This window comes from Scomber scombrus, chromosome 14 (genome assembly GCF_963691925.1).
Source record: "Scomber scombrus chromosome 14, fScoSco1.1, whole genome shotgun sequence".
Taxonomy (NCBI): Eukaryota; Metazoa; Chordata; class Actinopteri; order Scombriformes; family Scombridae; genus Scomber; species Scomber scombrus.
This window is the reverse complement of record NC_084983.1, coordinates 20,039,859-20,050,769: the sequence shown is the minus strand read 5'-3', so window position 1 is coordinate 20,050,769 and position 10,911 is coordinate 20,039,859. Positions and strand designations below refer to the sequence as shown.

The 10,911-nt window shown below is 39.1% G+C and overlaps 1 protein-coding gene across 1 annotated transcript; it reads left to right on the top strand.

The window, feature by feature from the left end:
* The first annotated feature begins 8,890 nt into the window (after positions 1 to 8,890).
* On the top strand, positions 8,891 to 9,304 carry LOC133993534 (uncharacterized protein C11orf87 homolog). Its single transcript, XM_062432524.1, has one exon. It carries the CDS (start codon positions 8,891 to 8,893, stop codon positions 9,302 to 9,304), a length of 414 nt encoding a protein of 137 aa, XP_062288508.1.
* The last annotated feature ends 1,607 nt before the right edge of the window (positions 9,305 to 10,911 follow it).

Sequence of the window (10,911 nt, the reverse complement as noted above, 5' to 3'; positions counted from 1 at the left end):
AGCAACAAAGGCTAAAGAATGGACGGACATTTACGGGCTTGTGTGAAGAGCATTATCATCAAGGAGGAAGTAGAGGTAACTTTGTAAGTGGAGCGTTCAGAGCTGGTTGAAGTCGCGGTTTTACATACCTTTATCTCAAGTTTTGTGACTTTGACTGTGTTGATATCATATCAGTATAAAATGATAACATAGTATCACAAAATCATCAATCAATCATGATATGTCCCCTTTAAACATATGACAAAGGACTAGTTTGATATTGAGAAAAATGAGTATTCGCTGTCTTGTCAAAATGTTCAACACCACTCAGACTAGAACGTTGACAAGAAAACTGTCACTGTGACCACCCATGAGGACATTTTATATATGATGATTATAATAATGGAGCAACATTATCATCCATTTGGAGTAATATTCACTCTCTTTTAGCTGTACTTTTGCCCTCTATCAACACCTGAGGAAAATATCTGGCTCTGCTAAATGCTACACTATGTTCAGCTAGTTGCAAACTGTGTCTGTTTGTCATTTTGGTGCTGAGCAGATAAATGTTTTACAGTAATTATTGTTTGGTGTAATGAACACAGCAGCTAGGGGATACTAGCACAACTTTGGGCTTTAAATAAGGAATGAATTTAGACCCCCAGTATACAGTGTGAGAGAAAACACAGTTGCATGCTTACAATTTATCATGTATTTATATGTTAATAATGTGTTAATGATCTTTTATCTGTATGTTCATTTAATTAGATGTACTCTCATATATGCTTGATCACTGTAAATGAAGGCCAACTCTTAGCATAATGTGTATTGTGATCATCATATGGCTTCCAAAAAACAGTGGTTCTTTGTTGATGGACATATATGATAATACTATGGCCCTTTTTTATTTGAAGAGGCTTCAGAGTCTTGCATTGTGTTTTTATTGTATAGTTGTCAGGATATTCCCTCATCACAGCAATATGTTTAAGGAATTACCAATAAATAAGACCTTCTTCGTCTACTTTCTTATAAAATCTGCACCCTTGTGTATAATTTAAAATGTTGGGATATTCCTGTAATCTCCATGTTGTAAAATATATTCATTCTTTTAACAACCTGCATGTGTTTTGTGTGCTTTGTTCAAGTTTCAGTTGAATTTGTGGCAGTTTTCTATGACAACATGAGTTAAAACTTGTTTTGTGACAGCTTGGAGTGTTTCAATTTACAGCTGGCTATCTCATGCACTGCAAAGCAGTGAACAGCGTCTAATGTACCACCAACGAGTACATTCACCAAGGGGCAATTTAGAGTGTTTGCTCCAGCTGAGCTGCGTGTCTGCGGACTGTGGGAGGAAAGTGGAGTGCCTAGAGGAATCCCACGCAGACACACGGAGAACATGAAAACCCCACACAGCGAGGATCAGTTGCTTAGGAACAGAATTGTTCATCAACTGTGGGTGTGATCACTTCTGAACAAGGTGTGGGTTTTTTTTCATGTGAACTTATGTGTGAACACGAACAGCGCTCTGATAATGCACATTGTGCCTGGAGGTGGGTGGAAAAGGTGATAATTTGTCATCCACCAGCCGAGAAAAAGATCGATATAATAACCTCAGTGAGCAAATTATGATGATTATATAAATTCCGGGTTTAACAAAAATATATAAACAAGACTGCTGGATAATTTTTATTTTTTTCAGCAGGAAACTGTTATATACTATACTGTTAGATATAAAGGTTGCAGAGATTCAGGCCTCGATTTACAGCAGGTAAAATCTCACTGGGCCTGTCATGCTTAAACGTGATGGTTTATAAAACTGTCATCACATAAAAAAGCTTCCAAAGCAGCTGTAAGAAATATGTTCTGTCTGCCTTCACTGACTGCCAACCCGTCGCTGACTACACTTGGTTTATGTTTCAGAACAACCTTACTGTATTTTACCTAGTCTGATGCTGCATCCCGCTTTTGGGTCCTCTGAGAAATATACAGATGTGTCACAGAGTGCTCGATGCCTGGACAAATCTGCAGGAGATTTTCAGGGATGATTTATTGCAAAAGAGGACTGGAGGTGTGATGTGAGTAGCACTGCTGTGTATTTTATCTGTATAAGTGGGTATCCATCCATGTTGTGTGTGCTATATATACATTTTTTGCACCACATCTGAAACACTTAAAAAACTGTATCTATAAAATACATCTCTAATCTAAAATGCTGTAAAATATTGCAGCATTTCTGATACATTTCTGTAAGATACTACAGTTCTTGCAGTAAAGCAGTCAATATGCTTCAAATAAAGCGCTTGTGGGATCATCTTAAAGTATTTGAACCCCATCTCCCCTACTCTACCATGTCAAAATTTAATAGGAGGAGCATTCATAACTACAATTCTACTTCACAAAATTAGATATAAGTATGTATTTCAATATGATTAATTTCCACAAGATAATGAGGTGCAATTAATGACAGAGTAGTAGGTTTTTCTCGCTGTAATTATTCCTTTTGTTCATACTGACCTTTAGAAAATCTCTTTCTCACATGCTTTCATTGTGATGGGTTACAAAATCCATAGTTTTTCTTTTGAGCGAAAATATATTCAAAAGTTTATCTTAAGATGAGTTGTCAGCCAACCAAATTAGTCAAATCAAGTGGATATCTAAAAGTAAAAGTCTTTTTAGTACAACATATTCTCTTTGTGCATTCTGTTGAGCTGCATTGGAAAGACTGCAACAAAAAGAGGAAGATGTGTACTGAAAAGGTTGCTGCCTTTGAATATATCCACTCAGTTTGACAATTGAAGTCTGATATTAGCTCCAGATAAACTCTTGAATACATTTTGGTATTAAATGAGGACTGTAGATTTTGTCCCCCATTATTTACATTGTAAATGCATTAAAAATGGATCTCTTAATGGTCTGTATGAACGTGAGGAATGATTACAGCAAACAAAACCCTATTCCAGCATTCATTTGGGCTCCTATTACTGTACTTTGAGGCAGACTTGAAAAATTGTGAACCTATTCTTTAAATCTGAACCATTCTCTAACATTAAGAATTTTTTAAAGTAATAATTCCTCCAGTTTGGTCTAATCTTGTTTTAAGTACACCTAGAATATGTATATATTCAGTGGAAGTGTCCCAATGCAACATCCAGAGGTCAGTTCAGGCTGTCATTATCGTCTCTGTCCAGGCAAAATGCCAGAATAATAATGGTATTTTAATGATAACTATATTCTTTCAAGTCATTTACCCTCATTTACAAAAGGAACAAACCAGGGAGGGTTTCACTGTCGAATGCAAAAATTTAAAAACCCTTATGTAATAAATGCTCACATGCTGTCAGAGACTAAAGCTTGATGACAGTATCATCATTAAGAAAAAAAAGGAAAAATCAATTTGTGGAGGAAATTTCCTCTCTGCATGCATATGGGCCTCATTCATTCTTTCCTAAAGTCATTTCTGTTGTGCACAAAAGCAAAGTTGGTGTGTGTCTCGTTGTGTGCATGTGTTTGAGTGTGTGTGTGCATGCTTGAGTGCACGTATGGTAAACTGGCTTTTGTGCAATTCATTAGAAATTCTGCTGACAGAGACTTGCAGTGAAACAGTAGTGTGTGCGTGGAGGGAATATCAAGAGGATTGCTCCTGCCTGGAGATGGCCTGCAGCTTTAAAGATATCGGCTCCTTCATATGAAGACACATAACGTCACACTTACACGCACACACACTGAGTGAACAGAAACGTGTACAACTTCAGCTTTCAGACTCCCAAGCCTTTCTCATTATAGTCAGATTAACACAAGCTGCAGTCAGAGTGGTACCATGGTGCTGGAGGAGAACAGTGTGGCTCAATAAAAGTCAGACACATAATGTACTATGTTGGACACAGAGAGAAAAATGTAGTTTCAGTCATACTTTAGGTTTACAATGAAACTGTTAATGAACCGTATAATCTTTACTTTGGATGTTTGAAGAACCATGTAGAGATATATAAACAGTTAAAGCAGCTTTAGTTTTTTTTTAGTTTTTTTGGTATTTTTATACTAACAATCAAATGACCATGTGTGTGAAAGGAGTCACTTATAATGATGAATCCATGAATTATCCAAAAAGTCCTCCATAATAAACGACCAAATGTGTATAACCAAAAAACACTTGGTAACTATGGTTTTTGATTAAAATGATCATTTTGTTAGAGGGCTGGATTTGTGGAAAACAAGAAAATGAGCTTTGGAGTGGATCAGTGTGATGGTGGGTGCCCTCCTGTGCAGTAAAATTACTAAATTCTATCTTCTCTGTCCATTTAAATTATTTGAAATATTGAAATTCATGCCTCAAGATCGAGTGGTGTTAAGATGGTACCCATTGCTACGTCACACCAGTGAGTTAAATCAAAACTTAAGCATTAGCCCCCCCCCCCCCCCCCCCTACTACAGTGGGTGTACATATAATTAGTGTTTATGTAGTTGGTATTTGCATTTCAGCTGGATGATAAGAAAAGCAAGTCACAGATGTAGACAAACACACATGAAGCACATAGGTAGGATGAAGGCAAATGTATTAAAGGAATGATCAGGCACAGGCTTACAAGTTTGTAATGGGATGGCAGAGTAAATCCAAGAAGACAGGGAACAGATGGCATTATATAAAGGTTATGAGCAACATTGGAAATCTGGCAAATGACTGGAGTAACTGGTATAAATACTGTGGGCTAATGGAGTAATGAGGAGCAGGTGTGCAAGTGGGTGGAGACAGCAAGAAGAAAGATGCCTAACTAGAGCAACAAAAGCTCCAAAACCCACCATACATACCACATACCAGGATGAAATCAAAGGAAATGGTCAATCATTGAGTGAGAAAGGTTTGGTCTGAATAAAAGGCTAGGTACGTGATGGGGGTGACTTTTTCAGTCCTTTTCTTTTTTTAAATTGGACTTTTTCAATGGAATTCAGTACAGGTAACGGTTTTGTGGAGGACTCACATACAAAACAGTATGCATTAGGTGTTGTATCAAACTGAAATAAATTATTTTGAGAGAATACTTTTGCCAGTGTACCCTCATTGATCCCTACCCACTTTAAACTAGAACTTTAAGCAAGAAAACAGTGTGTAGAGGTGTAAAAGTAGGCAGGAAATTAACTTCTTTCTCGCGCTCTTTTTATTCATTCTTCACAAATCTGTCACTCTTCATCTGCACCAGAGTACAACACCATGAATGCCTATGAGGAGACACTGTCTGAACGTGTGCACTGTTATCCCCTTTTGTACAATTAATTGCATCAAGGCTACAAAAGAATCATTTGTTTGAAGCATGCTGAGACATTGATAGAGACTCTACTCTTAGGTTCAAGGGTTACAATTAAACTGCCACAGCTGCAAAGTAAAACACACAAAGAAAATACAGCTACCTGTTATCAGTTTTTTAAAGGATTTGGCCGGCTGAAATTAAACATGCAGCACAAACTCAAGAGGTTGTGATATGTAGCACAACTAGCGTACAACTACTCTCTGGAGATTGAAAATGTGATTGCTGTTATAAGTCTTTACCCAAAAAACAACTTTAATCTTCAGGGGTGAAGGAACATGTCACCCAGTGCAGCAAGTGGCTTGTTGATGTGTTTTTAATAGTTTATAGACAACATGGAACATCTGTGGCACAGATGAAAACGATATATCAGGCTTTAGATACTCACACAATACTTCTAAGGATCAGTTAATTGCTGGTTTGGCTCTGCACATGAGATTTGTTGACAATAATAAACATTTTTTTAAAAGCCAGCCATATCCTTTAATATCTTTCTGAGTTCATTTTGACCTCATGAGTCTCACATTCATTATTTAAGAGTCATGAAAATGAGTAAGAGTGGTGCTCCGTGGTTGTGCTGTCGTTGGGTCCCTGGTCTAATGTGGGTCAGTTTGATCTGGGCTGCTGAGTGAACCTGTATGAATATTAAAATAAGTGATATAATCGCTCTCCGTTTAACAGCCTTCAAACATATGCCAAGCTTTAAACTGTGCATGAATAGTTGTATAAATCTTTCAGTATGCACTCATCTACACTGAGTTCATCATCCAGGGACCCTCGCTCCCTCCATGGCCATTCATTTTTCATGGAGACCTGCTGGCGATGTCCACGAGTACAACTGGGAAATTACTGTGAGAATCTCAAACCAATCGTGATCGTAATATGAACAAGCACTGAGGCCTTTATCTGATTAATGCAAAAATCCACTTTGATCTCTGTAAATATAGATGATTTTTTACATATTATGCTGAATTGTCATCTGCTTAGACTGAGTCATGAAGCTAAATATTTTGAATTTGTAGATTACTCAGATATAAATCTGAATAAAAAACAAACCTAATTTTTTGTTTATATTAAGACATATCCTCTTAATAGTGGTGCACCTAAATTCTAAAAGAACACTGTCTGATATCAGAAATGATTGAATTCCGGCACAAAATGATTAGATTTATGAAAATTGATGCATGAATCAAGATTTATAACATCTCAGATAAAAAGTTCTGGATTCATTTGTATTTTTTTTATGCACGACTGCAATATAATAAATCCCCAAGACCCAGTGTATCTGGCTAAACTCGACATAAGAAAAACATCTGGATCAGAAAAACCCCCAAAACTATTTATTAGAGAAAAATATGTAATTTTAAACATACACCAGTCAAAGGTTTAGACACATTTTCTCATTCAAGGAAATGGGAAACTTTTAACTGCTCTATACCCAATGCAATGCAATGCATCATGGGGTAAATATGTCACCAGCACACTCAAACATCAAGTATTTTATTTACTTTTTAAATAATACTTAACTTGCCTGAATTGTACACACCATACGATGCAGCTCATCTATGACACCATGAAACTTTGATAGTCTCAGATGAGTCATAAAACCACAGAATATATACAAAATCACATATTTCTGTGTGCAGAATCAGTTGCAGTGGTGTATAGATACTGTATATTTCCACTCAGTAGGTCAAGGTGTGGCCTCGTTCTTTGGAGATGTCTCTTCGCTTTGTTCTCCTTTACCCACTCTTCTAGATTTGGAGTCTGTGTCACACAGCCTGCAGTGATCTTCAAGTGCGAGAGGAGCTGAGCTCAGGTTGGTTGCGGTCTAAATTACTGTTTATTAAAGTATCTATTTGTTAAAGATGAACTCTCCCTGCACCAAAAGTTAAAGCGAGCATGCAACACAAATATGATTCAAGAAAACATTATTTAAAACTGCTTTGGAACATTTACTTCATCCCACACCAAATTTCATGACTGTACTAAATCTATAAAGATCACCGGAATGAAATTGAAGGAAACTGCAAGTGCAGTCGATTTGTGTTTTTCACTGAATCTGGAAGAAATCATGAGGATGAGACTGTGTGACTTTTCAGAGCGAAGTCTCTTTAAAAATTGGTACTTTTTCCAACGGAGTTCAGTAAAGACAAAGGTTGTGCGGAAGACAAAAATAATATGAAATTACATTATTGTATCAAACTGATGCCAGATAATCTTGAGATATCAGTCTCTTGGATGAATTCTCATGGGTCCCTATACCCTTTTCAACATGTACATAAATGTTACCAAACACATAATTCACAATGCATCTGAAACTATGTCCACACAGAGTAGACGTGTAGGTGTGATTTCTAAAAATATAAGCTTTGTACAAACTTTTCTTCTCCAAGATGCAGTGCAAATGCAGCATACCTCCTACACTTAGCTAGGACATTATTTAAACCCCCCACATAATCAGGCTTAAACGCTTCAAATCATACATGTTTGCAGCATTTGACTGACCACACCCTAAGGAATGCCAATGGTTACTGATCAGGGTCTAAAATTGAAACAGTTTCTCCTCTGTGTTTATTATTTGACTCTGTGACTTAATGCAAATGTAATAGAGATAAAGGGGAGCCACTTAGTGTTGGTAATACAAGGACTTCATTTGAAGGGAAAAAAACACCCCTGCCAGCTGACTGGTATACGGGACCTTTAATGCAGCTGCAGCTCTTCATTCAGATGCTGAGTGGAGCAGCAGATGACCGGAGGAGGGACACTCTTCGAGGATAACCAGACCACAGCTCTGCTCTAATTGCATTTTTGAAAAAAACAAAAATAAAAACCAAACACACTTCCATGAAGGATTTCCCCGTTACTTATAGTATTTAGCTGCAGGAAATTGCTGCTCTCGCTGCAGACTGAGCGGATTGCGGCAATCATAGCGTCCTGGATGATCGGAGCTCAGCAGCAGCATCACATTGTATGAAATGCGTCACCGCGATCCAGTTTTCCCATTTACACAAATCGGCTCTCCACTCACGGACTGATCTCTGTACTGACTGTTTCACCAGGTAAGACATTTCCTCTCTTTATTTAAATGTAGGCTATAGAGGCATGAGATGGAACAAATGTAGGCCAAGATATTATCCTCTGCGTAAAGCTTACAATCTTGCCCTATTCGAGTCTGCTGCTTGCAGTGCAGGAGCGGATGGCTTCTATTAGGCTAAATCTTCTAGGCCTGCACATTACAATAGACGATGCCATGTCCCGACTTCCACCCCATCTTACATTCTTGACCGCTGTCCGTTTTTAAAATGATCAGCAGCCTCTTCTGTATTATGGATTCGCAGGTTTATTCTAACATAGTGTGAGATTAAGCGCACAGGGCATTATTGATGGTTTCAGACTGTTTTTTATTAATGTAGTTTAGGCCAGTTATGAGGGGTTGGTGGGCGGGTTACAGATAGGCAATCTCCTCTGGAGCTCAATGAGCGGGTCTCATGTGTCGTCTTTTCGGTGCAGGTAACCACATGCGCGGGCCGGTGTCACCACGCTGAGCCCGGAGAGCACGAAGGGTACTGGGGTCAGAGAGACAAGAGTTGCCGGGAAAGGTGGACCGGATGACAGCCAGAACCTCTGAGGCGTCGGGACTGTCGGTGCCGCTGCACCGCTGTCACGGGGTCCTCCAGGCCAATAACGGGACCTGCGTGGAGCAGCTCAGCATCTTTCCGCCGTTCTCCTCCACCCTCGCGCTCCTCGTGCTCGTGGCCGTGCTCGTGGGGATCATCCTCGTTTCCCTGGCAACGTTCCACTTCCACAAGAGGAAGCTTCGGAATAGGAAGATCCAGCGCGCGCAGGAGGAATACGAGCGCGACAGTCGCAGCCCCGCGCGCGCTGGGGCGAGCGGGGAACCCGCGAGGCCGTGCGTCATCGTCCGACCGGCGAGATGCGAGGAGAAGCTCTCGTGCCAGAGCACAGAGAGGGGGGACGTCACCGAACCGGCGCTGCACGAGGCGGTTCCTCTTGACTGTTAACTTGGTGCAACTTCAGGGAACGAGACTGTGGAAATAACAGGAAAAGCAATAAGGCACAAAGAACTCCCACATCCATCTCTGCTGCTTGTAGACTTAGAAACAGTAGGAAGTAGGAACATAAATGCAGAATACTGAGCAGAATAGTAGGCCTAGAGGTAACACTAGTACTACAGTGGCACATAGGTTAGCTATGTGGACACACACCTTAACACACTAGTATAACCGTTAAATTTCGTATGGATCTGTATAAAGTATTTGCCTGCTTTGACTTTTGGACCTCTCCCTCTTCCCCAGCCTAAAGCGTTGTTTAAACGTGGAAGATGTTTAAACTTTAAATCCTCCCCGGGATGTGACACACGGTTGTGTTAAATTATTTATAGTTGGTGACACAACACAGACCATAATGGCTCGCTGATCTTCCTTAAGCATGTCCTCTGACACACTACCAGTAGTTAGACTATAATGGATGTTGTGGTGCTGTTAGGCAGTGCAAAGCTGCACATAGGCTATAGAAAATGGCTTATTTGTTTGCGTAGTATTTTTCCTTCAATTAAGTGACTTAGCATATTTGCATAAAGTACTCTGTCCTCCAATGTCTGTTAGACATATGTAGGTAGCTCTAGTTAGCCTGACAGGATGCAAGACTTTTGCTTTAGTTATGCACATAAGACATTTTCTTTCATGTGTCAGGTAGTAGGAGTTTTAGTGCTAATACAGTATTTTCATTTTTGAGTATTTATAATGTATTCTCTGACATGTAATAAATTGAGAATCCTTCCAACAGAGTGTTTCAGCTCAAGACGGTCTTATTATGTTTTGTTTTTTGGTCCTTCATATTGTATCATAGTGGGCCTAATAGAAATTCAGTGTCATTTATTATATGAATTCACTGTAAATGTATGCCATTATGAGAGCTGGAATGTTTTACAGTAACACCATCTTTCTGGAGTTCATGTAATCTGCCTTATCAAAGGAAAATATGTAATATTCAAAGTTTATAAATAAATGCTTAAAAGTTATGTTAATTATTTGAAACTTGTAGCCTGTTGATTATTATCTAACAAACCTGAATGTTGCTACTCAGTATCAACTAGTAAAAATTCCCATCATTCACCCATTATAATACAGTCAAGGTGACAAGCTGAGACAAACACAAATGACCTTCCCAATGAATATCTGTACAATTTACACAGCAAGGACCCTATAGCATAAAGAACCATATCACTTCATACACAATTGTGGCATATAGGACCTTGTAAATGACAGCCATGCCCCTATAATACAGAAATAGAAACAAGGTCTGCTGCATATAGACTCCGTCCATGTTTCACTGTGATTTATTGACATGAAGGTTATCCACAGAAGTAGTCTTAATCTCAACATATCCGTGTAATGGCGCCACAGCATGTCTCATTGGAGGTCAGTGGAAGTGAATCAGCATCAGTCAGTCTGTTGGCCCAGTACCAGGACACCATGTTCCTAATTGTCCCAAGCAAAAAAGACCTGGAAATATGAAGAAGTCTTTGGCAATGCTCCAGCCCTGGAAGATGCACTGGAGAGACTGCTTGTCTATCTTATCTCATTGGCATAAGTGCAACAGAATGAAA

Excerpts from the sequence above, each read along its gene's own strand:
- LOC133993534 (XM_062432524.1), top strand. The coding sequence starts at position 8,891 with ATGACAGCCAGAACCTCTGAGGCGTCGGGACTGTCGGTGCCGCTGCAC.